The 26,167-nt window shown below is 42.8% G+C and overlaps 1 protein-coding gene across 8 annotated transcripts in view; it reads right to left on the reverse strand.

Moving 5' to 3' along the window:
* syne1a (spectrin repeat containing, nuclear envelope 1a) overlaps positions 1-26,167 on the reverse strand; it is a 130,406-nt gene that overhangs the window by 48,911 nt on the left and 55,328 nt on the right. For all 8 annotated transcript variants that reach the window (XM_084376640.1, XM_084376639.1, XM_084376638.1 and 5 more), the window contains 23 exons: positions 25,048-25,184; positions 21,659-21,836; positions 19,237-19,419; positions 18,400-18,543; positions 16,998-17,153; positions 15,936-16,100; positions 14,837-15,009; positions 14,498-14,651; positions 14,108-14,251; positions 13,486-13,650; positions 12,969-13,286; positions 11,960-12,115; positions 9,096-9,266; positions 5,394-5,720; positions 4,841-4,993; positions 4,418-4,585; positions 3,537-3,713; positions 2,133-2,279; positions 1,705-1,830; positions 1,387-1,563; positions 970-1,235; positions 634-790; positions 133-531 (listed from right to left, as the gene is read on the reverse strand). In XM_084376640.1, coding sequence (XP_084232766.1) covers positions 133-531; positions 634-790; positions 970-1,235; positions 1,387-1,563; positions 1,705-1,830; positions 2,133-2,279; positions 3,537-3,713; positions 4,418-4,585; positions 4,841-4,993; positions 5,394-5,720; positions 9,096-9,266; positions 11,960-12,115; positions 12,969-13,286; positions 13,486-13,650; positions 14,108-14,251; positions 14,498-14,651; positions 14,837-15,009; positions 15,936-16,100; positions 16,998-17,153; positions 18,400-18,543; positions 19,237-19,419; positions 21,659-21,836; positions 25,048-25,184 — 4,341 coding nt within the window. The remainder of the gene's footprint in view (positions 1-132; positions 532-633; positions 791-969; positions 1,236-1,386; positions 1,564-1,704; positions 1,831-2,132; positions 2,280-3,536; positions 3,714-4,417; positions 4,586-4,840; positions 4,994-5,393; positions 5,721-9,095; positions 9,267-11,959; positions 12,116-12,968; positions 13,287-13,485; positions 13,651-14,107; positions 14,252-14,497; positions 14,652-14,836; positions 15,010-15,935; positions 16,101-16,997; positions 17,154-18,399; positions 18,544-19,236; positions 19,420-21,658; positions 21,837-25,047; positions 25,185-26,167) is intronic.

Raw genomic sequence — 26,167 nt, forward strand, 5'->3', positions numbered from 1 at the left:
ACATGGTGTTATTTCACATTTTGCTTCTTGGACTACCTGGTTTCCTGTTTTCACCAGATCAGAAGAAAGTTCATTCCTTTAGGACATAATTAAAATTTGCCTCACATCCAGTACAAAATCCCAGCTGTTTACCTTACTAAGGTATTTCCTCCTTTGGGCCACCCGAGCCCCCAGAGCCTCCACCTCAGTCTGTGCTTGTTCGACAAGCTCCTGTAGGCCTCTCTTCTCACTCAGACCCAGTCTGGAAGCCACAGCCTGAGCCTCGCTCACTGCTTGACCCAGCAGCTGCTGACGGGCCTCCAGTTCTACGCACACGCTCAGGTGGTCGAACAGGAAACTCTGGGCCAGATCGGGGGGTGGGCTGGTTTTCAGTGCAGAGGTAAGAGCAGGCCGCTGCTCCTCCACCCACTCACGGGCATCCCTTAGCTGGCTTTCAACCCGGGCAAGATCCTCTAGTGTCTGCGCGGAGTCCTGGATCTTCTGCTGAATTAGGGCCTCCAGCTGGGACCACCGCTGCTCCAGATGACCCACCTGGTGAAAGGCAGAACCCACTGTAAAACTAGAAACAGGACTTATACTCTACATTACTATAGGTTTACTATAACATGAAGAGCTTCAAGAATGGAGCTCCACCTGTTGCTTGACCAGCTCCTTGTCCAGCAAGCTAAGTCGAGGCAGAATAGCTTGTCTCTGGTCTCTGAGGTCTTCTAGAGTTGCTCTCTGCTCCTCAAGGTCACTGGAAAGCTTCCTCAGAGCCTCGAGATGCTCACTCGTACTCTCTGTGTCAGCCCTAGGTATGCAAAGGCATGGGTTAAGGGACATCTGATCTCTACAGTTAAACAGGCATTGTCTTTGCAGCAATAAAGTGAAATACATTTTTGTAAGACCAGAGGGACTGTGTGTATAAACAGTAAAAATCTACACACACACACAAAAAAAAGAAACAACCTCCACAGAAAAGCTTGATACCTGGCTAGGTAGTCCCATTCCCTGGATACTTGGTGGAAAAGTTCCTCCACAGCAACAACAACTTCCTGGTACTCCCCACTTCTCTGCATATCCTCCCCCCTCTGGGCCTCCAGTTCTTCTGCCCGCTGGCCCAAGTCCATCCAGCTTCTCCTTAGTCTTCTTATCTCTTCCAGGGCAGGAGAGACCTGTCCATCTGTCAGCCTACCAGTGGCTTCATTCAAATGGGCTACCTCAGACTGTCTCTCCCTAATCTGCTGAAGGAATTCCTGCAGGAAAGATAATGAATATTCAGTCAAACAGAACTCGAGTTTGAGTGAATTTACTTGGTGAGAACATTTTGAAATCTGCAATTTCATTTTACAACAACACAGAGTTGTTGTAGAGTAAACTAAATCAGTATACAAAGCAAACACAGACCTGTGCCTTGTCCAGCTGGTTCTGTGCAATCTTGGGCTCTAGCTCTGCAGGTCTCCTGACGAGGCTCTGAAGTTGCTGCTCTGTCTCTCTCAGCAAGACCTCCAGATCTGCCTTCTGTTCCTCAATGTCCCTCCAGCTGTCTGCTACCTCCTCACAAAGAAGCATACGCTCCTCAATCTAGACGCACACACACAAAAACAACAGAATTAATTCTTCCAAGTATTTTGTCAAACTATTCAATTTTAAAAGTAGAACAGCTGCCTACTACAGCTGTGAACACTGAAACTGTCTATGTTTTGTGTGTTAAAGCTAACAGACCTGTAGTTTGACATGCTGGATAGCTGCTGCGGTATCCCTGACCCTCCCCTCGGACAGGTCACATGCTGAGCACACAAGCTGGAGGTAAGTGCTGGCCTGTTCCTGGAGTGCCCGCTCCTGCTTCACCTGCCAAAAGAAGGGTCTGTTAATGATTCTATGATTTTATTGACTGATCATATTATCCCTTCTGGACAACCTGCAAAACCACAAGTACTTTGCACGCATTTCGGCCTCAAGCCAAAAACATGTAATCAAGCAAACTGTCTGTGAGATTGGTATTTGACAGCCGTGTATGTGATTACTGTAACTAGACATCTGCTCATAATTTTGGTCGGTAACAATGTGTTTAAAAGAAATACAAGCATTTAATCAGTTATGATGTCCATAAAGGCCTTTGTTTGTTAAGGAAAGGGTTGTGGTTAACTGACCTGATGTAGCGCCTCCTCCAGGCTGAGAGGAGGATGTGCAGGAGGCTCTGGTTCCTCTGAGACAGACATTAACCAGGTCTTGCACTGCTGCAGTGTATCTTGGAGACTCACATGTCTCTGTAGCTCATGGTCCAGACTCTGATACACCTGTAAGACACGGACGGATTCATTTCAGTGCTACACGTCTGGATTGAACAATTCTACTTCCATATTGTAAACCTTTAAGGAAATCAAGCCAAAAATGTCCCCAAACTCCGACACATCAATTCAAGAGAGAAAGTGAGGACAAAATATTTTCTGCCAACAGCAAAACACACACATACTATAAACACAAATATAAAGCTAATAATAAAACTGTTAACGCTGTAGGTGGAGACTGTTTGGCTGTATAGCTTTGAAGCCAGAATTGCATGACCAAACATAGGGACACATCAAATGATAAAACCCGAACAAGTAGGCAGTTATGCCATGTTGTATTTGACAGGTGTTGAATGTGGAGGCGTCCATGCCCTCCAGGGGAGAGTGAAACAGCCAGGTCTGATTGACAGTGTTAATATGAGAGCCCGAAAGAGGGAAGGAAAAGGGGGTGCAATGTATTGGCAAACTGCCCAGTGTATTTGGCAAAGGCTAGAAGGTTGGCACAGTGGCAAATGGCAGGCAGGATATTAGAGCTGTGTTGTGCTGGGACACAGTTGGCAGCCTTCGTAACACTGGAGGCGCAGTTGTAGAGAAGCCAGCAGCGTAGTGGTAAAGTGTGGCTGGATCACACAATGCCAGATTGGATGTGCGAGTGCTGGTGGAGGTGGTGTCTTGGGAGGTGAGCTATGATGACAGAGGAGAGGTTGCCAAAATGACAGAGTGGGGCTGGATTAGAGGGCTCGCCAGATCTACTGAATAGTGGCGTGTGACCATTTTTGGCTCAGGCATGAAAAAGTGGAGTTGACAGGGGATATGCGGAGATTAATGTGGGGAGATTGAGTTAGTGATTTTGGCTGGTGGGGTCTGCCTGAGTATGGCTGCTGTTGAGCTCCACTTTGGCAGCCTTAATTGGTTGTGCCCCCTACACTGGCAGTGAAGGGCTGTCTTGAGAGACGGGTTTAAGTGTCAGAATGGGTTAGGATTAAGTGGATGCTGAGGCTGTTGGAATATTAACAGCACTAATATGGGGAGCGTGTGTGTCTGCGCATGCATGTGTGGTCACATTCAGGGCTGGCAATGCAAGTGTGCGTGCATCCAAACCACCAACATGTCTCACATGTCTTACATCATAAATGTGTAAAACCATTTCACTACTTCAAATAATGAGTACATGTCTTTCTCATCTTCCCATCCCTCCTTCCTCCTTCCCCTCCTCCTCGTCTGCTTCCCCTCCCTCCCTCTTCCCATCTACTCCTCCTCACTCACTCTCTGCGCTGTGCTACAGATGGCAGAGTAGCTGTCTCTGGTGCCTTGCTGGTGAGCCTGGACCTGCTGTCTCAGCCTGCTCTGCACGCGGTCACTGCAGCCTTGTACCAGGTGGGCTCCTCGCTCCTTTAGGCCTGCCAAGCGGTCCTCAAAGCCCGCGATTTCCTCCATGATGGCCTGTGGACAAAGTAACAAGTAGGAACATGTTAGAAAGATGACACAGGAGGTCAGAGCAGACTGATTCCACATAGTGAGGACTCTTGTTATTGAACAGGCCTGAATGGATGAACTTGAAAGAAGATTGAAACTGTTATGTCAACCAACGTAACTTTTCCACAAATGTATTGTGTCACACCTTTGCTTTAAATAACTATTTTTACCCTGTGTTGTGTACCTGATGTAATGTATGTCACTCTTAAATGAAAAAATCACATTAACAGCAAGTAATTAATGGAAAAACATTATTAAAGACAGACAGACAGACAGACAGATACTAGTGATCCTAATAACTTAGAACCATAGTGTATGATTTAACCTCCCAAGGGTTATGTAATGTTTTATCAAAGTAATGATTACAAAGCAAAACAGTAAACAGTAAAACAGATATATGGTAATGGCTGAACAGCTTCAGACATTTTGCTAAACAGACCTGCTTAACAAGCTAAGTATTACTAGATGTAAGAAGTGTTCCTTCATTTTAATAACACAAACAAATAACAGCTCAGCTATTACCAAGTAGATGAAGGGTCAAAGTAGACCCAAGTGAGCACTTCAGCATTCTAATCAAGGCTCATTGATTGAGCTGGATAATATGCTACACAACTCAGCAAACAACAGCAAAAAAACAAAACAAAGAAAAATCAAGGGATCTGATTGGTCACCTTGTGCCTGGCCAGCTGTTGAGTGGCTGCCTCCAGGTTGCCGCCCACAGTGGGATCAGGAGTCACCATCCTGCTGGACATCTGGAGCAGCCAGCGCTCCACTTCCTGGAGCTCGTTGTGGTAAGCTTCCTGTTCCTTCACCTGGCCTTCCAGATTCTCCACATGGGCCTGGACCATACAATGCACAAAATGTCAGCACACACACAGACAAATTATACTGAAACAGCCAACAGACAGTTTTGCGTGCCCTTAATCAATGTTTGTTTTTATTGTAAAGAGTAAACTATCTTGTCTGTATTGTTAAAGAGTTACATGTAATCTATAGGTGTAGTGGTTAAGAGATCATCTACTAAGTTTCCTGCGAGGAAAGACTTTTTCATCTCTGTATATCATAAGTACTGTTTTCTGAGCAAAGATTCTCACCATGGCAGTATTACAGAGGTCAGAGTAGTCCCTTTTCAGTCTGTTCATTTTGTCTCTGATGGACGGGTAGTGGACAGAGGCCAGCAGAGCATCTCCTTTCTCCACCACTGACCTGATGGATCCATCATGGGACTGAACCATCTGCAACAGAGCCTGGAACCAAAGACATACAACATATTTCTTTCATATCATCTAAGTAGTATGTTATGTGAGTTAGTTTGAACCTATTAAATTACTGTTAAATATTAACTCAAGTTCATGTTTTAGTGAATGTTTACCATAGGTATTTATCAATATAAATAGCAATGGTATACTTTGGAAAATGATCAGTAGTTCTGTAAAGTATATTCAATTTTAGAGTTAATGGGCTAAGACATGCAAGGACACTCATGTGGTCCATTATGGTAATAATATTCAAGGCCTTGCTAACCATTTGGACCCACCAAATTGAAAAAATACTGAGTGCTGCATTAATGTCTTACTCTGCAGGGTCACAATTTATAACTGAATGGTCTGATAGAAAAGACTGAAAATTACATTGCTGCTGCTCTACCTTATACTTAGCCAGCAGTGCTCTCCGTTGGTACAGTTCAGCCTTGGGCTCCACCGGGGTGCTGAGCAAAGCTCTGGTCTCAACCAGCCACTGGGCTTGAGCCCTATACCGATCCTGGAACTCCTTAGCTAGCAGTAACGCCCGCTGTAGAAAGCTGTGTTTCTGCCTCAGACCACCTGCAAGTTCCTCCAGCTGGGCGAGACGAGCCTCTACCTCCCCTCCTAAACTCTCAGCTCCAGCTTCATTCAGGAAGCCTGCTGCCTGCTCGGCCCGCTCCCTCAGTGATTTCAGGAAGCTGTGCCCATGTTGGAGCTCAGACTGGAGAGTCTGGGTGAAAGAGAAAGCAGATATACATGTCAGCATGGGTGACTCTACAGTGTTATCAATATTACTTTATTAAAAAAAGAGCTTTAACCAGGGTATTTTACACAAAGCTGAGTTTAAAAAAAAGAGGGGACAGCCGCTCCTCTGTATTGGTTGATTAATTAGTTGAACCATATACGCTCTCGGATGAGGAAATCATAGTTTCCTTGACTTTGAGGTTAACATTCGAACACAGTATCACTGATTTCTTTGTCCTTCACCTTCACCCAAAGCAGCCTGACAGTGTGTTTGAAAGGCTTTGAACTCATCAGGTAGGCTGACACCTGCATGGTGAGATGTGGAGAGGACTTGGAGGTCAGGTGTGGAGAGACCACAGTGAATAATATGAAAGGACGACCCAATTATAAGGACCCTTAACAGGCAGCAGTAGCTGCAGGGGTTTCCAGGGCAACCACAACACACACACACACAGACCCCTACGCGATGGGACGCTATCTAGCTTTCATCATCAGTCTATTATTGCTTGAGTAGAGAGTGGCTTCACACTGCAACAACCCCAGACCTCCAGCTACTGCTGTTGATAATATAACAAGACCTGTGTCTGTTTGCACACGTTCATGTTTGCTGCTTAACATGAAGCTCCGGGCACGTTCATTATTCCAGTTACAGTGCCGACAGCCCTGCCTTATGACCTTAATATGAGACAATCAGTATATCTCAACTCTCACAAATCTGTGTGGTTAACATGTGAGCTAAAATAAGGAAGCCTGAGATAATTGCCATTTGCAGTAGATTTTGTTCCGCACGATCTCCACCTCATATCGAATCATCTGCTCTCATGTCACACCTGACATTGAGTATCCTTCTTAGCAACACTACTGGTTGTCCACATGTTGAATTAAATCTCTTCTAGGATTTTGTTGAAACTGGTGGTTAGTCCATAAACAGTTCTCCAGAATCAGATTTGTGCATTTAAGATCCATTTTCGACTATTTGATGAACCATTCAAACCTGAATGAAAACACAATCACAGTTAAGTTCAGTTCAGTTCAGTTTAGCATGTTATTGTTCCTGAAGGACAAAATAATGATTCTAATCACAGTGTCACTATCTGTCTTTGGATGAAATTAGCCACTGATAGAAGGCTGAAACCCTGCTTAGCCTTAGATATCAGTGAATAAACACTGTGTTACAGGGATAGACAGTCTGTTGAACATTATATATGAGGTCATGAACACAGTGTGCCCTTTATTCTGTGAACTGTCTTGTATCATGTCAGACCCAATTATCCATGTCAAGTGTCTTGTGCACCCAGCAGCCATAAGTAATGACTACTACTGATTCTGTTTCTTATTCTGCAACAGTCCTGGGGCTCCATTATTTATTGTAATTTATCTACTGTGGCGCTGACAACCATGTTCATCAGTTACATTATCTACCAACAGAAACAGGACATGAGTAAGGTGACCCTGTGTGCAGCAGTTAGCTCTGCTGTCACTGTCTCTCTGCTTTATATGTATGGACTGCAGCAAACTGCAGCACGGAAGCATCGTATTGTATTCTGCACAGGCAGAGATCTCATTAAAACTGTTGAGCCAGAACTGTTTTGTTCTAGTGCCATTTTTAATGTCAACAACATGCATTATTTCTGCTAGCAAACGAGACATTTAAACATGAACCTGTTTACTTTCACCTATGGGAGAGAAACCCTGTGTGCACCAAAAAGCAAAGAGGGGGGATTAAATTTATGAAATGCCAGTGAAATTTAAAAGTATGGAAGGGGAAGGCGAGGCAGACTTAGTTAAGAGAAGGAGAAACCCTTCCCTTTTTTGCATTTTGCCCTGTAAACAATTTCCTTAGGAGTCAGTGAGTGTATAACCTATTACATAGAACAAAAGTTATAATGACTAATATATTTTAAAACAACAAATAAAAATTTGTTAAAGATGCACTGGATGGAGACAGGCGGCCACAGTGGCAGATGTGCAGAATTTAATGATGACTGACCATCATGATCCATTATCAGATCACAACACTTTAATTTCCAGAGCTCTTAATGAAGTTACTGCACATAGCTTATGGAGGCAAACAAGAGTGTATGACGCATGCTTTTACAGTTACAACTCAGTATAAGATGAAGTCTAAATCCAAACTAATGGTCCTTGACACAGCTATTGACTACTGGTCTTTCTGTCAATGCATAATCATCCCAGCTCACTGAAAGGCCCTGCAGCTCTCACCACAGGAGAATGAGTAAGTGATGGAGCACGTGTGTTATCTGCAGTGCTGGAAGGACACATGTGGTGACAGCATGTCTTCAGTCCCTGTGCAGAGACAGAGCATCGATCCCAGAAGGGGATTACTGCAAAGCCCACACCAGATGATGTATTGTAAATGTGTGTCTGTAAATGGATATGTGTGTGAGGAAGACAAAGAAAAATGAGATCCAGTGATACATAAAGAAAGGCAGTGGGAAAAAAAATCACAGAGGATTGACGGGTTTGAGAGTTTGCTGCAGCTTGTTAGTTAGTGCTTGATATGAAGCGAGTGCTAGAGGAGAGAAATGTGTTTGTGTGTGTGTGTGTGTGTGTGTGTGTGTGTGTGTGTGTGTGTGCGAGTGAATGTGTGCGTGATGTGAAGCAGTAAGGGCACTGCATCAATTACAGTGTCTGTGCCAGCGGGCTCCTGACACCGACGCTTCTTCATCCTCTGCTTCACAGTGGGAGGTCTCTCCCTGCAACCACGCTTCCTCTAAAGCGGCATCCGCTTCGTCTTCATAAAGAGCCGATCGATACACACGTACTCATCCAATCCTCTAAACACTCGATATGAACTATGCCAAGCAAACGATAGAGGCTATTTTCTTTTTATTGCAGTCTGTGCATGTTGGAGCAGGGCTACTTCTCTCCAATGCCCATTTGACAAACTGAGCACAAAGTGAGTGTCTTTTCGTCCAAATATTATAGGCACACCGAATGCTTTGTTAGCTTTACAGGTAGTTCATGCATATTTTACTGGCCAGGCATATTGTAGCTGCCAAAGTAATCTTTACACTTGATGTTACTAGCAGGTACCATATGTTGCTTGGCAGAAACGAGAATGCACACAGACATTTTTGCTGGCTTGGATATTGGACTCATATGAGTTTGCACTCAGATTCTCCACTACAAACTGAAGTCTTGCTAACTCATCAATTTGCCATGGTAATACCCAACGTCTGTGCTGATTTATTGCAACCTGTTCAGGGAGATGCATTAAGCGCTGCACGGCATCTTGTATCCAAATGCCTCATTGACAAAAACGTGACTGTGAAATTTGAACAAACTAACCACACAAGTAAATTACACTATGGATTATGGTTAGTAGATAAGGTAGTACCTCTAGTTTTTTCATCTTCTTCTCCATGGCGACACGGTCCAGAGGTTCTGAACTGTCAGTTAACTCGGTGAAGCTTTTCTGAGTGGTGCTGAGCCAGTCAGTGAAGGACACGCAAAGGTTCTCGGCCTCCTCGATGCTCTTCAGCTCCTCTTGTAGCTGCTTGATGGTGTCCTGAAAAATTTTAATTTTGAAGTAAAGTTCAACAATATAGAATTTTGGATACCAATATAAACATTTATTTGTCATTTTTGCAATTAAGAAGGGATGCACGATAATATCGGCACGTGACTGTATACATCACGATAAGGCAAGAGAAGGCATAATAAAATGTAATTCTACAACAAGCGAGATTGAAAAAATATCTGCACATCTGGTATTAGCATCGGTAAACGGCCAATATGAGTCAGAAAATGTTGGCATATCGGATATCCAATATTGTGCGTCCCTAACATTCTGTACAACATATGACACTAGAACTCACTTTACGTTTGTTGCATGTTTTTGTTGTTGTGGAAGGATTTACTGTAAGTATAATGTGCAAAGAACATCAAATTACAAAGCAGGTTTTGTATGTGTGGTTATATTGGCTGTATATATTTGTTTTTATTTAACCACATGATAGTGTTACACTACCCCATTATATATAAGCATGAACATAAAGGTGCATAACCTCACTTAACACCTGCCGCCTTCTCGATTCTGGGGTTAAAACTGTTAGAAGGACTTTGCTGAATTTTCCCCTGACCAAATATAGCCAAACATCGTTTGTATCTCCTTCTTTAAAGGTGTGATGTGCCTCAGTAGTCCTACTGGCCACCAAGGACCAAAATCTCTCTGATCAACCATCAAAACAGAAAAGATCTGTTCCCCCCCTCCTCAGTCATCTGCAGAATGTCAATAGCTTCACTACAAGGTGAAGAGGGGTTTTATTTTTTTGACGCATTATCCACTTGACTGAGGTTTTGAGTCGATAACACCATGAGGATGGAGAGGGTTTCTTGCAGGTTTGACACATTATTCACTCAACTTGCAAATCCTGTGGTGAGAGGCTCCAATTAGCTGATAGTGCTGAGCTCACACCTTTTCTGACTAGACAGAGGTAACAGCTTCCCACCTCAAGCACATATGGCCCCCACTTCACGCAGTATAATTACAGGCATCCATGGCATGAGAGGGATGTTTTGTGTCTGCATACATATGCATTGGCATGACTGTAAGTATACACATTCTTGAGTCAATTTTGAGAGGGGAAGGAAGGGGTGTGAGGGTAACAGAGACAAAGAAAAAAAGTGAGGGGGAGACGCACGTAAACTCAGATGTGTTACTGAAGGTGTTAAAATCAATGCAGCACAGGCAAAGCTTTTCCACTGCTGGTGCTGGGTGTGAGATTGCCTTCTGTAGCGTTTAATTACAGCCTTAGCCCCAGACCAGAGGAGCCCCATTGATTTTCCTTTAGTCCCCCCCAGAGGAGCAGACAAATAGAGAGGCTGGATCTGAGTATACACAGGCTGGGCTCACAGGCATAACTCTCGAAGCTACTTCAATGGGGTGTTACAGAAACAAAGTCCAAACTCTCACTGGAGCCAATTCCATGGTGAGAGAGCATAACCGTGCCCACTGCGGGCAAAGACCCCTATGGCAATGCACACAACTTCTTTATCCATCATTGAGATAGCACAACACAAAAGTGGTTAAAGCTGTAAGGCTTTATGGTTGGCTGTTCCTAACTCATGATGACAGGAGGGTATTTTCCAGGAAGATCTTCTGGTGAAGAGGAAATTAAGTATTATGTGTCCGGACTTCCTGATTAGCAGAAACATTCTTATACCTAATAAAAATAGTTTTGTTTGGCATTGATAGTATAAACATTGAGTACAACAGCTGGTGACATAGGTCACAGTGCCCTCTACATGCTATACATCTTCAAAAAATCAAGTCATACAACACTGGTTTACATTGGTAAGTAGTTATGAAATTATCAAAAAAAGAACTGGGATGTTACCATTTCACAGATAAAGAGAAGGCTGTTTTAAATTCTAACTTTCAAAAGAAAAACATGTGCCACATCTGGCTACATTGTTAATAGACAAATGGTTTCAGAAAATGCAACATCCACCAGGAACAGCTGTTTACAGCATTTCATATCCATAGTATGAGCTACAATCCCACCAGAATAAGAAAAAGTATCTTGCCGTTTTAAATTGCTGTAAGGTAAAGTAGTTTTATTTTGGTTATGTTGAGTTTTATGTGAAGTGTCTAACAAGACAGTTAAGCTCGTCCCACTTTGTTAAAAGCAAGAAACTTGCATACAGAAGTTCTATAGTTGTATTTTTATGTTTAATAAGCAAAATAGGTGTAAGAACATTTCTGTTCTTGACATTTTGTGAATTTATTTTATTTATTTGCTAAACTAAAAGCTAAGAGAGCTTGTCGCTTTCATCTCCCTGCTGAAACTACAGGGGGGGTTATACTATCAGACTGTCAACTCTTGAGGTAGAAAGTAGTATTACAAGACAGGATAAGCCAGGACAAATTGGCATGCTAACTTCAGTAGACATCTCTGAAACAATTTACATAGATGTTTTTGGCATAACACCAAAACTAATGTTTCTTCATCCTGTTGATGATTTAAGTTTAAATGAATTTTGACTTACATAGTACAGACTGCACCTTTAACAACAGGTTCTCCTTACACATGAATATGTAAAAACTTCATCATTGGAGACATGATATCTGTCTTTTGGAAGTAAACAACAAGGGAATATTTGCAAACAAAATAGTCGCATAGACGCATTTGTGAAAGTCAAGAGCGTAAAGATATAATATATGGATCATTGAACAGCAGACAGTAGCAAGTGCCTAACCTGGATGTTGAGCAGCAGGGAATGGTAGCGGGCAGTGAGCTGGGTGGCAGTGACGCTGACACGACTACTGATGTAGGTTTCCTCCAGAACCTGCTGGGCCAGAGAAGAGAGGCCATCGACCTCTCCCTGCCGTGCAAGCACTGCCTCAAGACACCCCTGTTCAGAAGGGACACAGATAAATGTATAATTAGCCCCATGCCAGTTAAATTAAGTCTAAAATATTCATATTTTGACCGTAAATCATCAAAAGGGCAAACATGGCTGAGAAGGGAAAACAAGAAATAACACAACCCATCATAAACAAGTTATGGGGCCACGGGGTCTGTATACATGCGCATGTGTGTGTTCCTCTAAAAGAAGGGAAGGAAAATACTGAGACTGACATCCTGACACTGGCAGGAAGCGTGCTCCAAAGGGAGGAGACCGAGTAGGGAAATATTGTGTCCCCTGCTGTTTTCTTTCAAATGCCTGGTGTGAGTGGAGTGTATGCATAAGTAAGAAAAGACATGTGTTGTTGTGTGAGGCCCTTGGATGAGTCATAATTTTCATTTAGCTTTTAATCTGAGTTTTTTAGTGCATAGGCTGATGAAATATTTTGGGAACCGACTTGATGTGACAGTCCAAAAAGAAATCTGATTAAAAAAAACTTTTGACAGGATTCATTCAAAGCTCATTTAAAAGTTTATTTTAGCTCTTTGCTATTTAGGGCCTAAAATGAGTATAGAGTTTAAAATACTGAGTTAAAATAACTGTGTGGTCTACAGTACTAGTGGAAGAAAAAAGACATTTGCAGAAAATACTACAAAACAGGATACTATCATGTTAACGAGAAAATATAACTCAAATTTTAACTTGTGTTTAAAGTATATCACAGTGCATTACAGTTACATGTATGTGTGTGTGTTGTCTTCCTTCCTTTTGAGCTTGAAACCACTGACACTTGCACAAAACATCAAGAACACATACTGTATCTTATATGGACATAAGCAGAACCCTTTCTCTCTCTTACTTGGAGTTTCTTCAGCTGAGTCGCCTTGGTGGCTCTGTCCGACCTCCGGTGACGTCTGATGTTTGCCACCTTCTCCATCTCCTCCAGCCACTGGGCCAAGCTCAGGAACCTTTGGCCCATCTGCCTCAATCTGCTCAGTGTGGAGCTCAGCTGAGTCTGTGTCTCCTCCAGACGGCCCTGGTAGGCTCCCCACTCTCGCTGAGCGGTGTCAAGGGCTCGGTCCTCAATCTGAGGTATACCCCAGGGGATCACTCTCTCTCTGCTGGTCAGCACAGAGGAGAGCAAAGACTGGCCATTTGAGCAGCGTTCCTGCAGAAGCTATAAAGGAAATAAAAGGGAAAGAACAAAGAAAAGGTGTGATTGAGATCTGTGTAATTAAGACTCCAAAGTGTTCCAGAGTCTGCTAGAAAATTCAGTTTTAGCTTTAAGCCTTATGTACTAGCCCATGTTTCCTTACATTTGTTCATCACCTGTTCAAGACAATTACAATATGGACAACACTTCACAGTATTTATACCTGTAGCTGTCGCAGTGTTTTCTCTAGTGTATCAACGTTTCCCTCTGGATGAGACAACGAGGCGAGGGTGGCTTGTTCCTGCTCCAGCCAGTCCTCAAACACATGTAAGCCCCTTTGATATTCCTGATGGACCAGCACCAGCCCTTTGGCCTTACTGACTGCATTCTGCAGAACAACAGATTGGAGACATGAAACAAGCTGTTAATCCATTCAACATAACGGGAGCAGTGGTCATTTTGACTATTTAAAACTTGCAAAACCTTAAAGACTATTGTGGTTGGAAAAGTATGACTACTTGCAAGACTACCGACTTCAATTGAAAACTGAACTGAACTACGTTTTACCCTAATATGTGAGCAGTTAAAATGTATGTAATGTGCTCTGAGCCTATAAATAACATGACGTAATCTGTAAATCCGTAAACAAGACAGTGAAACTTTTGTAATTAACTGTTTATTAAACAAGTTACTAAAATGTTCAACATACAGGTCACACTCTTCAATTGCACAATTGAGATTTATGAAAAAACAGCACTCAGAAAAATCTTTCAAAAACAAACATTCATTATTCAAATGCCTGCAGAGGAAAAAAAAAAACCTTATGTTGTTTGTACTATAAGTACCTTGGCCTTTTCTTTGAGGGTGTTGTATCTACACTGCAGCTGCTGCACCTCCTGCTGGGTAGTGTAGTGCTCAGCCATATTGGACCCCTTTGTGGCGATGGTCTCCAGAGGACTGCTGTGACTCAGTACTTCTTCATAGAGAAGCTGGAATGAAATGAGATGCAGACATTCAGTGGAGTAAATGGTACTCTGCTAGGAGGCTCTGGGGTATTAATGACTGTATGGCTGACATAGAAACAAAATGGAAATTCATCTTTTAAAGAAAGTGTAAAAGTACTCCTAAAAATAGCAAGAAACAGGTCAAACTGAATATAATCTCAACACTAAAAATAAGTGTACAACATCTAGTCTGGCTTTTTAAGGCTAGCCATTATTAGCAAGACGTGATACCTTGGTCTTTCCCAGGTTAGCGGTCTTGTCTCTCATCTCAGAGTACTGTCTGTCTGAGCAGCTAAGCGTCTCGTCGACCCGGTCCATCCACAGCACAAACTGACCCACGTCCTCCTGATAGCTGGTCCACTGAGACAAAGCGCCCTCCAGCTGGCTGTTACATCGACATAACAATGTTAACACACAGAGTAAACATAAGACAAAAACACACACATACAATGTGCACATAAATCTAATTGGCCTTGCAACCTTTCAACCAAATGAAATCCATCAAGTGAAACTAGACAGCTCCCAGCCCCATTTATCAACTGACTTGACAGATTGGTTCATGATCACAACCTTTTACACTGAATGGAGGCAGAAAGCAAGGAGTCCCAGGAGTCTTTGAGGTCCTGGATCTGTTTGCGAATCACCGGGACGCCCTCAGCTGAGGTATTCCTCTGGACTGCTTCTCCCCGCGTCAGAAGCATCTTCAGCTGGATCTCCCTCTCCTGACGAGCAGCTAGTAAAGCCTGCAGATAGAGGTGAAGGAAAAGAGACAAAATAACTATCTGAAGTCCAAAATAAATATTGGTGCACCATCCTATAACTAAACTGAATTATTCCTCTGTGTCAAGATACTGCTGTAGTGACACATTTGGTATCAAGTGATAAATCAGCTAGTATGATTACAATACATATAAACACAAAAAACTGTTGTTGTAGTATGTTGAGCGATGCTATCCAAAACGAGGATTGCTGCCATTGTAATGAACAAGACATTTCATCAACTTAGTATAGCTTGTGTGTCCTTTAGTTTAAAATATTTCACAGACAATGTCCCTTCTGTACCAAAAATGTTCCTGCTAATTCAATACAGGTAAGATTGTACTTAAATGTCTCCTTAAATCACTGAAAATTTCAACATGACACACTGTAGGAAACGTACTGCTGGGGAAACATGAATAGCTATTGTGTTTTAACTAGGGCTGTCAAAGTTAACGCTATAATAACAGTATAACATTATGACCCTCGTATAGTTTGCAACGGAGATGCCTGAACAACTCTACATGCGACAAACTTTCAACAGCGATAGCTAAATGGGTGGCTACAGCTTGCAGGCCGATTAACATTGTATAGTAAACCTTTACATGTGGAACGTTGGACACTACATTGTGTTAGTATTACTAAGGAATGTTTCATTCAGGTCAGTATCTCCATCTGTTGTTGCTTGTTGGGCTTGAGTTTGTCATGTTATGCTTTCAGCATATTTTTTTTAGCATGCAGTACCTTTGAGGTTATTCTGGAGAATATTCTGGACAGTATTTGTCATTGTTTTGGATTGCTGTAATAATAATAAACATACATTTGCATAAAGCAAGCATATTTGTCCACTTCCATGTTGATAAGAGTATTATAAACTTAAAAATAGCCCTCAAAGGTAAATGTCCCTCCTTACTTCCAGCTGTAACATCCGGTCCTCTAACACGCCCTTGTCAGTGGTGGTGGAGATGCAGGTGTTGAGGACCCTCTGAGCTTCACACACCCAATCCTGGAGCTCTTTCAGGCCCTGAGAGAAGAGGCGGTGCTCCCCTACAATACGATCAATCCTGGAGGCCTTGTCCTTTAGAGATCAGAGCACAGCACTGTAAACACACTCTTCAATTCTCTGCATCCGGTGCACAACAACAGTATCTTCATATATTTCTGTTTGCACTAGAAATTGTTTTTCCTCACATTCGTCTCCAGAGACTTTCCCACCCACACATTAGAGCACAAACACAAATGTATTTTGTTTGCAGTCATCACTTCACATCTTAAACATCAGTGTAACTGTAGAGTGAAGACAGGCAGAGCTACAATAACAATCTACAAGTGGCAGTTTTAAATTATTTCATTCCTGTTTCCATGTCTGGCAGGGAAGAAGACCTAAAAATAGCTCTCCACCAGCTAGCCGGCAAAGAAAATAAATCTCATTCATCATCGTTGGGGCACTCCTCACATTGTCCTGAGGTAAGACAACTGTGCCTCGCGGTCAGTGTAACGTTCTGTTCAACGCTGTATCAAAATTAATCATAAGAGTGTGACCAATATAATGAGCGCTTCAAAAAGGTCAGATCCTCAAACACTGACATGTTTCAGCTCTGGATGAAAGGTGAGCTCAGCAGCCTTGGCCTTTTTTATGTTGATGAGGCTGCAACCCGAAGGACCTTTTGGAGGTGAATGATAGATTACTGTGCTCAGGTAAATTACTATAGATAGATACAGAGACTCTCTTGGGGAGCAATGTTTTTAACCAAGGCAAGCTGATTATAGAAACCATGACTGATACGCAACTGGGGAACAATGCATGACACAGCAAATAAGACAGAACAACAGTTAACAACATGGCTGGACAGACGCCTCGATAGTTTAAATCACAGCAAGGCACAGTTCAGCATGCTGTAGCATTTCTCAAGCACAGATACAGTAAGGGTACAAGAAAGAGGGTGGTAGGGTTACAGGGTGGGAGCAGTGTTACCTTGGTTAAATTGCTGAGGGCTAGGTACTGTGCTGACAGCTGGGACACACGGTGGACGAAGCCCTTGCCGGCTGCTTGTCCCTCCCAGAGACGATGAGCTCTTTCCCTGAGCCTGCCCAGCTCTGCCTCCCGACTGGCCATCTCCTCCAGTACACACTGGGCCAAGCATGAAGCAGGAGGAGGAGGAGATGGAGAAATAAAGATGAAGGAGCGATAGGATGTGGGCAAGCACAGTTGGAAGGGCAGGGTTATAAGTGAGAGAAGAAATGGAGCACATTGGAGAGGTTTTGTGTAAGCACCATGAAATTTTGAGTCAAGGGCAAAATGAAATGAAAAAAAATAATAATATGAGAGACAGAAAAGGGAGGCGTGAGAGGGACAAAGGGAGGGAAACAAGGTTGGGTCAACATGTCACAAGAATAGACAAAGCAACAGGAACACATCAAAATACACAGAAAAGGACGGGGGGAAAGCACATCATAAAAAACAGCATCAGCAGTTTTTCTCTTGATGTTAATTTTTAAAAAGATGTACGCTTATTCAGTTAGACGGCATAGCACAGAACAGGGAGAGGAGACAAGCCTGATAAGATACTGCAAAGGCAGGGGGTATACATGTGAAAAGGTAAGGAGGATTTTGCCAACACAGGTTCAGACAGTGAAGCCTGCATGTATTGTATTATACTTGAGGGGCTGGGGGAAGAAATGTAATTGCTTGCAGGGCCAGACAAAAGGCAACGAGGAGAAGTGCTACAGCGGGCTACAGAGTAAATACAAAAATAGCAACAACGATAAGGGAAGAGCTTTGAGATGGGCTTGATATATTTTTTCTCTTTTGTCAGTTTTATCTTTTTAACGCTCTGTGCCTCTCTTCCCTTTTTGTCTCTGCCAGACGTGGCGGAGGCTGTTATCTCATCTTGAAAAGGGCCTTTTAGCCACGCTGCGTTTCAGTTGTGACAGAAGGAGAATTAATTAGATTTCTGGACTTTTCTTCTGACTATTGTGTCAAGGCGCTGCTCTATTTTGATCCAGTGGTGCTCGACAAATGTAATTAGGTCCTTCTCCTTTCCCAGCTGATTTGAGATTGTACTTCAGGGATACATATCTGATGGAGAGCTACTGTACAACTATTTAGTATCCTTGGAAAATCTACTTCATATTCAAATTTTAGTGTAATGACATTGTAATGGTGTAATGCAATTTAACATAAAAGGGTGCCTATAGTATGGATTACAAGGCAAAGCGTATAATTAAAGAGTGGCTATTAAAACTAGGAGACAGACCCATGAATAACCACACTGATTAGGAGTAATAGGAGTGCTTTGAGGAATCAGAAATAGTGGGTTTAAGAACCACAGACAGGTGGAACTGTGTAAGGTTCATGACTTTGGGCTCCACAATACCTGCAGTTTGCTGAGCTCCTGTTTCTTGGCTGGAAGGTCGTGTAGCCGAGCACTGCTCTCCTGAACTCTGACCTCTGTGCTGTTCAGCCAGTCCTGCAGAGGCTCAGCACTGGCCTCAAACTCTGTCATCTGGGACTGCAGGTTCTGCAAATGTGACACTTAACTTAAGTTCTCTTTTAAACTGATTCTGCATTAACTGATAATATTACATTTATTGGAATAAGTAAGCATTTTAATGCTAAAATGCCCTTAGTAAGGGTGTCACAATACCTTTGATACAAGTGTAAAAAAAGGATACTTAATACGTCTTTTGATACCAAGGTAAAAAAGGAAAAAACAGTCCTAGGTGCAAAAAATAGGACTATTTTCTTCTTTTTTTATTGAACAACCAGCACACAGTATTGATACATAAAAAGACACTGTCCATATACCAACACAATTGTAATGATGTTAATATATTTGCAGCTTTGGGTTGAAAATCTGTTTTTTTTTAAACATATCTCTTGTACCTTTGATAGTATCAAATGCAGATATCGTATCATTGTAAAGTTGTTGTACCAATAAAGTATCAAAGTATCCAAACTTCTGACAATCTTACTTGAAAGTACTTTATACTCAAATCAAATCAGTCCTTTTGCCATAAATCATCTGTTGTCAGGAAAACAGACACAAACATGCAAACTCTGTACACACATCTCAGTCTGGATTCATTTAAACATCCAAACCACACAGTTAACCTTAACTTAACTACAGAGTCCATCTGAGGTTGGGATTTCTTTTCACTTGAGATCTTAGCCAACAAAAGCAGCATCCAAACAAAAGTAAACGTTGACCAACCTTGAGTGCATCCTCCCTCATCTGCAGGTTATTCATCAGGCTCTTCCAGTCTTCTCTGGCGTTGGCCACCTTGGCCTTGATTCCCTCCACTCTGTCTTTGGACACCACTGCCATCAGCAGCTCCCCGCTGGCTCCTACTGTACTCAGTCTGGCCTGGCCATGCTCCCTGTCACTCAAGAACTCCTGAGGGGATACACAGACAAAGACAAAGGAACTGTGACTGTTTAACACAAACACACACACAAAGGGAGGAGGGTTGAAAAGTGAAAGGAGGGAGAAAAGAAGAAATGTGCTGAGTGACAATCTCCAACTTCTTTTTGTCTTCCACTTCTGACGCAATGGCTGTGAAAGTGAAATCAATATGGCGATTCTCCCTCGGTTTTTCGGCGTCCCAGAATCTCACTTTACGTTGTCAGAAGCAGTAATTAGACCGCGCCATTACCAATTCCATATGCGTGGGCAGAAGGAGGCGTCTGACCCGGGGAGGCAGTCACAGATAAGGAAAGTCAGTGAGCTTGAAATGTGTTGGTTTTTACATAGCTCCTCTGTAACCACCCACAGAAAATGTACACACACACACACGCACACACGCATACACACCCCTCCCTCAGAGCTGAGCTGATGACAGTAGCGCAGCAGGGACCACTCCACCATCTGTGCAGTCAGCACATCACTTACACACACTACAGACTCCGCTTCATCACACACATACACACACATTGGGTACAGTACAGCCACACACAAGCATAGAAAGTCTGCGTGTCTCTTTATTTTCTCTCTCTCACCTCTGTTCATTCACTGAACAGAGGTGTCTTTTCCACACTTACCACCATTCTCCCCCTGCCAATGTAACTGTATACCACCAATTAAGCGTGACACAATGGATGCCCCACGCCCCTCCCACGCTGGCCCTCCTGGAGGTCAGCCATGTGGAAACATTGTTCCACATTCCTCACCAAGTCAATAATAAATAAAACATGACCGACTCTGTATTCCTCTCTCCTTCACAGCCATATACTTTTATGACATTCCCTCTCATCCTCAAGGCTACACTAGAAACTTCTGAAGGAGGACACACAAAAACATCCTGCGCAGAACTTCCCTTCTTTGGCATGCTTCGGATGAAAACTATCTCTCTAAATAACCCGTTTTGAACTGCCTCTTCATGTGATTTTTCTCTGTATTAGAGAAATTACCGTCTTACTATTTAAGCTCAGCTCAAAGCAATGACATTAATTCCTCTGTGGCAAAGCAGTGGTGGTCATGGTCAGGTGTCTGAGAGGTAATTAACTGTCTGGAGCAGGGATGTGGGGACGTCTACGTTAAACGACAAGCACCCGACTCCTAGCCAGGGCCCTGGGGTGCTCTAAAGAGGCTGCCAGACTGTTACACCTGCCAGCTTCTCAGAGAAAGACACTTCTCAGAAAGAGAGACACACAGAGATATTTTGAAGAGAATGGCACAGAGACCCCGCTGTGGAGCTTTCTCTCATCTCTCTTGGCTCTTTGCCCACGTTCAGCTTATCCAGCCTACGGTAGGTCCAACAGGCCCACTAGAGGACACTCAACAGTGGGCATGTCAACACAGACATCCCTTTGAGCAATCATGCATTAAAGGTGGATTGATTCTTCAACTATTACATTGTTTCATTTTAAGCAATTTTCTTTGTGGTGGCAAGATTTGTTTAGCCTGCAACAAATCCACGCAGAGATAGTTACAATCTAGCACTAGTTTGTAATTACAAACTGCGGATTTAGAGTGTACCCAATCTTATGAGGATTTAAAGCAGGAGGCCGAATGTGGAGGAACACAAAAAGACTCCTATGGCAAGAAGACTGCTTATTTCATTCCCTCAACAGGCAGAATAACTCTGGTTTATGTAATTGAATAAATTGCACTCCCTGCTCTTAAGTTACTACTTCTTATCTGGAGCTATTTAATGGCCAGTAGAGTGAGATGATACAGCCATTCTGAGTGGCAGTCCTATTATTTTCTATTCTGCAACCTGCAGGTTATTAAAAATGCAGTTCCTTCTCAAAAGGCTAGATTAAAGTAATATTCAGAGACATTCAAATAAATATCAATTTCGCTACTTTCTACCCCTGAATAATACAACAAAATGTGATTCAATCTGGATATTTGCTGTTCTGTGTCTGGTAGGTCCGTCCTGGGAAAACTCTCCGGTGCGCAGGAGGTGATGGACTTTATATTTCAAGCAGCAATAAACAGAATCAAAACCGGAGCAGTAACAGCTGAACAGACTGGGGAAAAAAAGTGTGATTTCCAAAAGATATCAGCAGTCTGCAGTGCCAAAACAGCATAGTAAGGACTGCACATGACCACAGTGTTATGCCACAAGAACATAGTAAGAATGTAACAGATGTCCACTGTAAATAAGAGCTGAGGTAAAGATATCTCTTACTTGGATCCTCTGCAGACCAGTGGAGGCCTCAGCAACGCTCTGTGGCACATCAAAGCATTTGGCGGTGCTGATTTTGGCGTTGACCAACCACTGCTGGAAGTCTCTCAGGGCTGCACGGAACCTCTGCTCCAACAAGCGCTCCTTATTTTGACACTCCCTGGACGCACGAAGGCTGAGGCTACAGAGGGAAAAGAGAGAGACGTTAAGAAGTGATGTGAACATGTGAAATCCACCATGAGAAATGAACAAAGAGAGGGGTTACAACCAGAGGAAGTGTTTGCCGTCTATTCCTCATGTGCTCGTCAAAACAAAGACATGTGCAGATGCTCAGATACTGTACAAACTGTGCTAACACTATGGAGGAGGAGGAGGAGGAGGAGGAGGAGGAGGAGGAGGAGGAGAAGCCTGGGAGATGAGCATGAGTGAGAAACGGGCAGGTGGAGAAATGGCAAAGTGAGTGAAGTGGAAGGAATAAGCGTTGGGGCAAAGTGGGAGAGTGGGGGATGGTGGTAAGGGCTACTGCGTGGGAGGGGGTTGAGAGGCAACATATGAGTGGGGCAAGAGTTCACAGGGGTGACAAATGGAGGGAACGAGGGATGACAGATTGATGCTGTAAGAAGAAGGCTGAGATGGAAAGAATATGGCAGAGATTCAGTCTATGAGGGGCACTTTGACATTTTAGTGGGTTATATTTTTTGAACAGAAACTTTTCTGTCATTTATATTTGGTCAGAATTCACGGCTAGAACCATGGAGTACAGCAACAACACAGACTGATAACAATAACAATAAACACGCATCTATAGCAAAGCAAAGGACATGTGTCATGCTGACATGTTCTCTGGGTTTGACCATCGGGATAATGTAAGTGCAGAACATAAATAAATATAAAACGTTACATATTACAGTATAACTTTAATTGACGCTAATGTTTCTGACAGATGGACTGAATGAAGACAGAAAGGAAGTGAGACCATGTACCACAATACTGTAAGTCAAAATTCTGTAAATCAGCCCTACCGACGAGACAAGAAAGTTGATATTGGATAATTGTGTGTTCCCTGTTGAACATCTTTTGTGTCCAGTGCCAATGTTTCTAAATTTCTCACTTTCTTAAAAATCTGGGCATGGAAATTAAAGAATGGTTACAGTTAGGCAAACATTGTGATAATATTGGCAAACATTAATTGAAGGTCTGTGATCAGACACCAATTCCTGATATCTGAATTGAACACTTGAACACTTCTCCCTGCATTTGCATTGATTGTATAATATTTATGTAATTTCTAGGGATACTAGCCTGTGTAATGTATAGGTAAGTAACTATCATTACAGCCCAGGCAAAACAAACAAAACAAAACAACAAATAAATGAGAGAGTCATTTGGTTTCATACATACTGGGGCAGTGGGTGAAGGTTAAAGGGAGGGTGAGTGGAAGAACTGATGGAAAGGACGACAGCAGGGAAACAAGGTGCGCAGCTGTTTAAGCAAGAGTAACTGTCCAAAGGGAGGCATGAAAAAAACACGGCAAAATCACACACAACCTTCGACAACGCACACACACACACGTATGCACACAAACACCCTTGAGTTTTAATGATGCGATAAGGGCATGAAGGGGTAACACAGAGGGGAAAGCATGAATGTGGAAGAAGCACTTTTTTTCTGCTGTAACAGACAAAATCTGGTGCTACCTCCTCTCTTCTGACTTTTTTTTCACTCTGTCTCTCTTCTTGCTCTTCTTTCCGCAGTGCTTAATGTAGGACAGGTGCAAAGAGCCAACAGGCCAAGTCTATTACAGACTAAAAAGCCAAGTGAATGAGGAAGGGTGCTGTTATTGCCAATTAGCAGCCAAAGCCAATTATCCGCCAAAGCATCTCCAACAAGTTGACCTCACTCAGGTTGTCTGCCAATAAATGTTAGTCACAGTGCTTTTACACTTACTGCAATATGTCCAAATAACTATGTTAATATTACATCAATGTAAATTCAGTAGATAATTTGTGCTACTGTAGAAGTCCAATGCATTGTGCATGCATGTTTTTTTGTACGCATTTCTGTTAATTAGAAAAGGCATTGCATGGTACATTCACAAACACGCACTAAATGAACACAGGATAACTTGTGGGCTCAAAAGCAGGCAATTAGAGCCCAGTAAATAGACCAAGGCATGCAATATATCAGCATGGAAAAACCAGCCATCCAAATGTATCTGATTTCCCTCAAATCACACTCAGCCTTGCATAAAATTAAACCGGAGAAGGAAACAAACCAAAACAAACACAGTGTACAGCAGAGGTGAAGGGAAGGTAGTTGAATGTCGCGTAGCAACTGGTGGCTGAGGTGCTCTCTGTCATCCTTCACCTTCGACTGCGTGTGTGATGGCCACACACATCCACACACACATGCACACACTCCTCTAACACAAATAAGCTTGTAAAACTGAGCACTAATCCTGCCCACTCAGAAATGTGAGGTGTGTGTTTGGGGGAGATCTCTGCCCTTCTTCCATTGTGGTTCTTGGATTAATTTGCTGTGTTATGGAATGAATGAGGGCATTATCCACAGCCCGTTCTTTGTCATATTATGTGCAGGACACCTTCCCCACAGGGCTCGGCAATATGGCTGAAATCTCTATCACAATATTCATAAAGATTTATTTCTGAGTTTGTTATTAAGATACGGCAAATATATGCAACATTCAAGGAAATTATTCAATTATGCAAAGCAGCTATGTTCCACTGTTATGCACTGCACGATAACAATATTCTTACATGTGTAAAATACTTTCGTAACCTATTTTGTTAGTTTAATTACAGCTTGATATGAATTATTCAATTTAACATTGAACATGATAAGATCATTACTTCTTGATATTAACCTGCTGAAATTCCATAAATGATATAAAGTTATCAACCAGCCTTAGTCAGTGAAGGTATCAGGCACTTAAATGTAATGCTTTTTACTATTTTTAACCAGATTTGGACAAATCATCTTTTCCCTATTAAGGCGTTGAAGGTAAGTATGAAGGTATGTATATGTAGTCCCATGCGAAGGTAGGTTTTAGTTAAGAATATGGTTATTAGAGCGCGTTTGGTTAATCTACATTTTGCCAACAGATACGTGCAAGTACAAGTAAAAAGGCAGTTCTAGGTTCAGTGGTGTGTAACAACAGAAATGTGGACTTTCATACAGAAGAGATGACAAAAAGATGGATAAATTAAATTAGATAAAAACATCTGTGGCAATTAAAACCTCCAAAAAAAAGACTATGCAAAGAATTTTAAGGGATAAGATTGAATTTAAGACATCTTAAGACTTTTTAAGGACCTGCAGATATCCTGTTCAAATCCACACACTGTTTACTAAAGCAGAAAGACTCCTCTCACCTGTTGTGCTGTTTGATAAGCGCAGTGACCCGGTCTGATTGTGAGCCCAGGTCTCTGGAGTATCGCACCAGATCGTTCAGTTGGCCTTTCAACTTCTCAGCCATCGGCTCGGCGCTCTGCAAGCCTTCCAGTATATCCTAAACAACACAAAACAGACACCAGCTGGCTCAGAGAGAGAGAGTGTGTGTGTATGTGTGTGTCAAGGAGAGACAAGCTCCCAACGGATCTGCATGACACCCTTCAATAAGTGCTCTCGCATTCCTATTCACAGCCTGGCTTGTTCCTTTTTCGCTCTTCTCACATTCACACACACAGACACACACAAATACACACACAGACACACACATGCACGCTCCAACACATACTCACAGTGCCGCCTGTACAATAGCATTTCTGTTCTTCGTGGAGTGTGTCAGGAAGGAGCTGTGGATACCGTTCTCCCGCTCTCCTCAACGTGCCTCACATTCTGGACTCACACAGTCATGAAATCCTGTCCCATGAAATATGTACAAGCTCTCTCTCTGACTGACTCTTTCCCCGCTCGCTCCCTTTCTGACGTATTACCAATAAACAACCCTCCCTCCCTCCCTGTTCCCGTGGACTCGTTGCTCTCCTCTTCTCCTTCCCTCCTCCTCTCGTTATACTACTTTCTCTTCCCTCCGCTCTCCTCTTTCTCTCTCCCTCCTCCCATTTTTTGCGCTCAATCCCTCTCACACATTTTTTTCCTCCCTCTCACTCTCTCACGCTCTCTCCCAGTGGAATTCAGCTGTCAGCCCTCACAGATGCAGGATTGGTTCAAATGCTCGCAAACGAGCGCGTAACGAAAACAAGGCTCGATACAGGAAACAAGCTGGAGGAGGAGAGAGAAAAGCGGAGGACGGAGAAGACTCCTCCTCTGTTCCTTGACAGCCCCAAATTGAGGAAAACTGGAGGCAGGCATGGCCGAAGAAGCCTGGGGAGGAGTGTGAGGGTGTAGCGCCATGGCTTTGACAATACAGAGAAATTGTCACACTGTAAACATCCTGTGGAGGTCAGAAACAGAGCAGCAGGGAAGGTGAGGGGCAGGAGCATCTAAGAAACAACCCCTGCAGCCATGAAAGACATCACTGTACACATCAGT

This window comes from Pagrus pagrus (genome assembly GCF_965226575.1).
Source record: "Pagrus pagrus genome assembly, chromosome: 16".
NCBI classification, from domain to species: Eukaryota; Metazoa; Chordata; class Actinopteri; order Spariformes; family Sparidae; genus Pagrus; species Pagrus pagrus.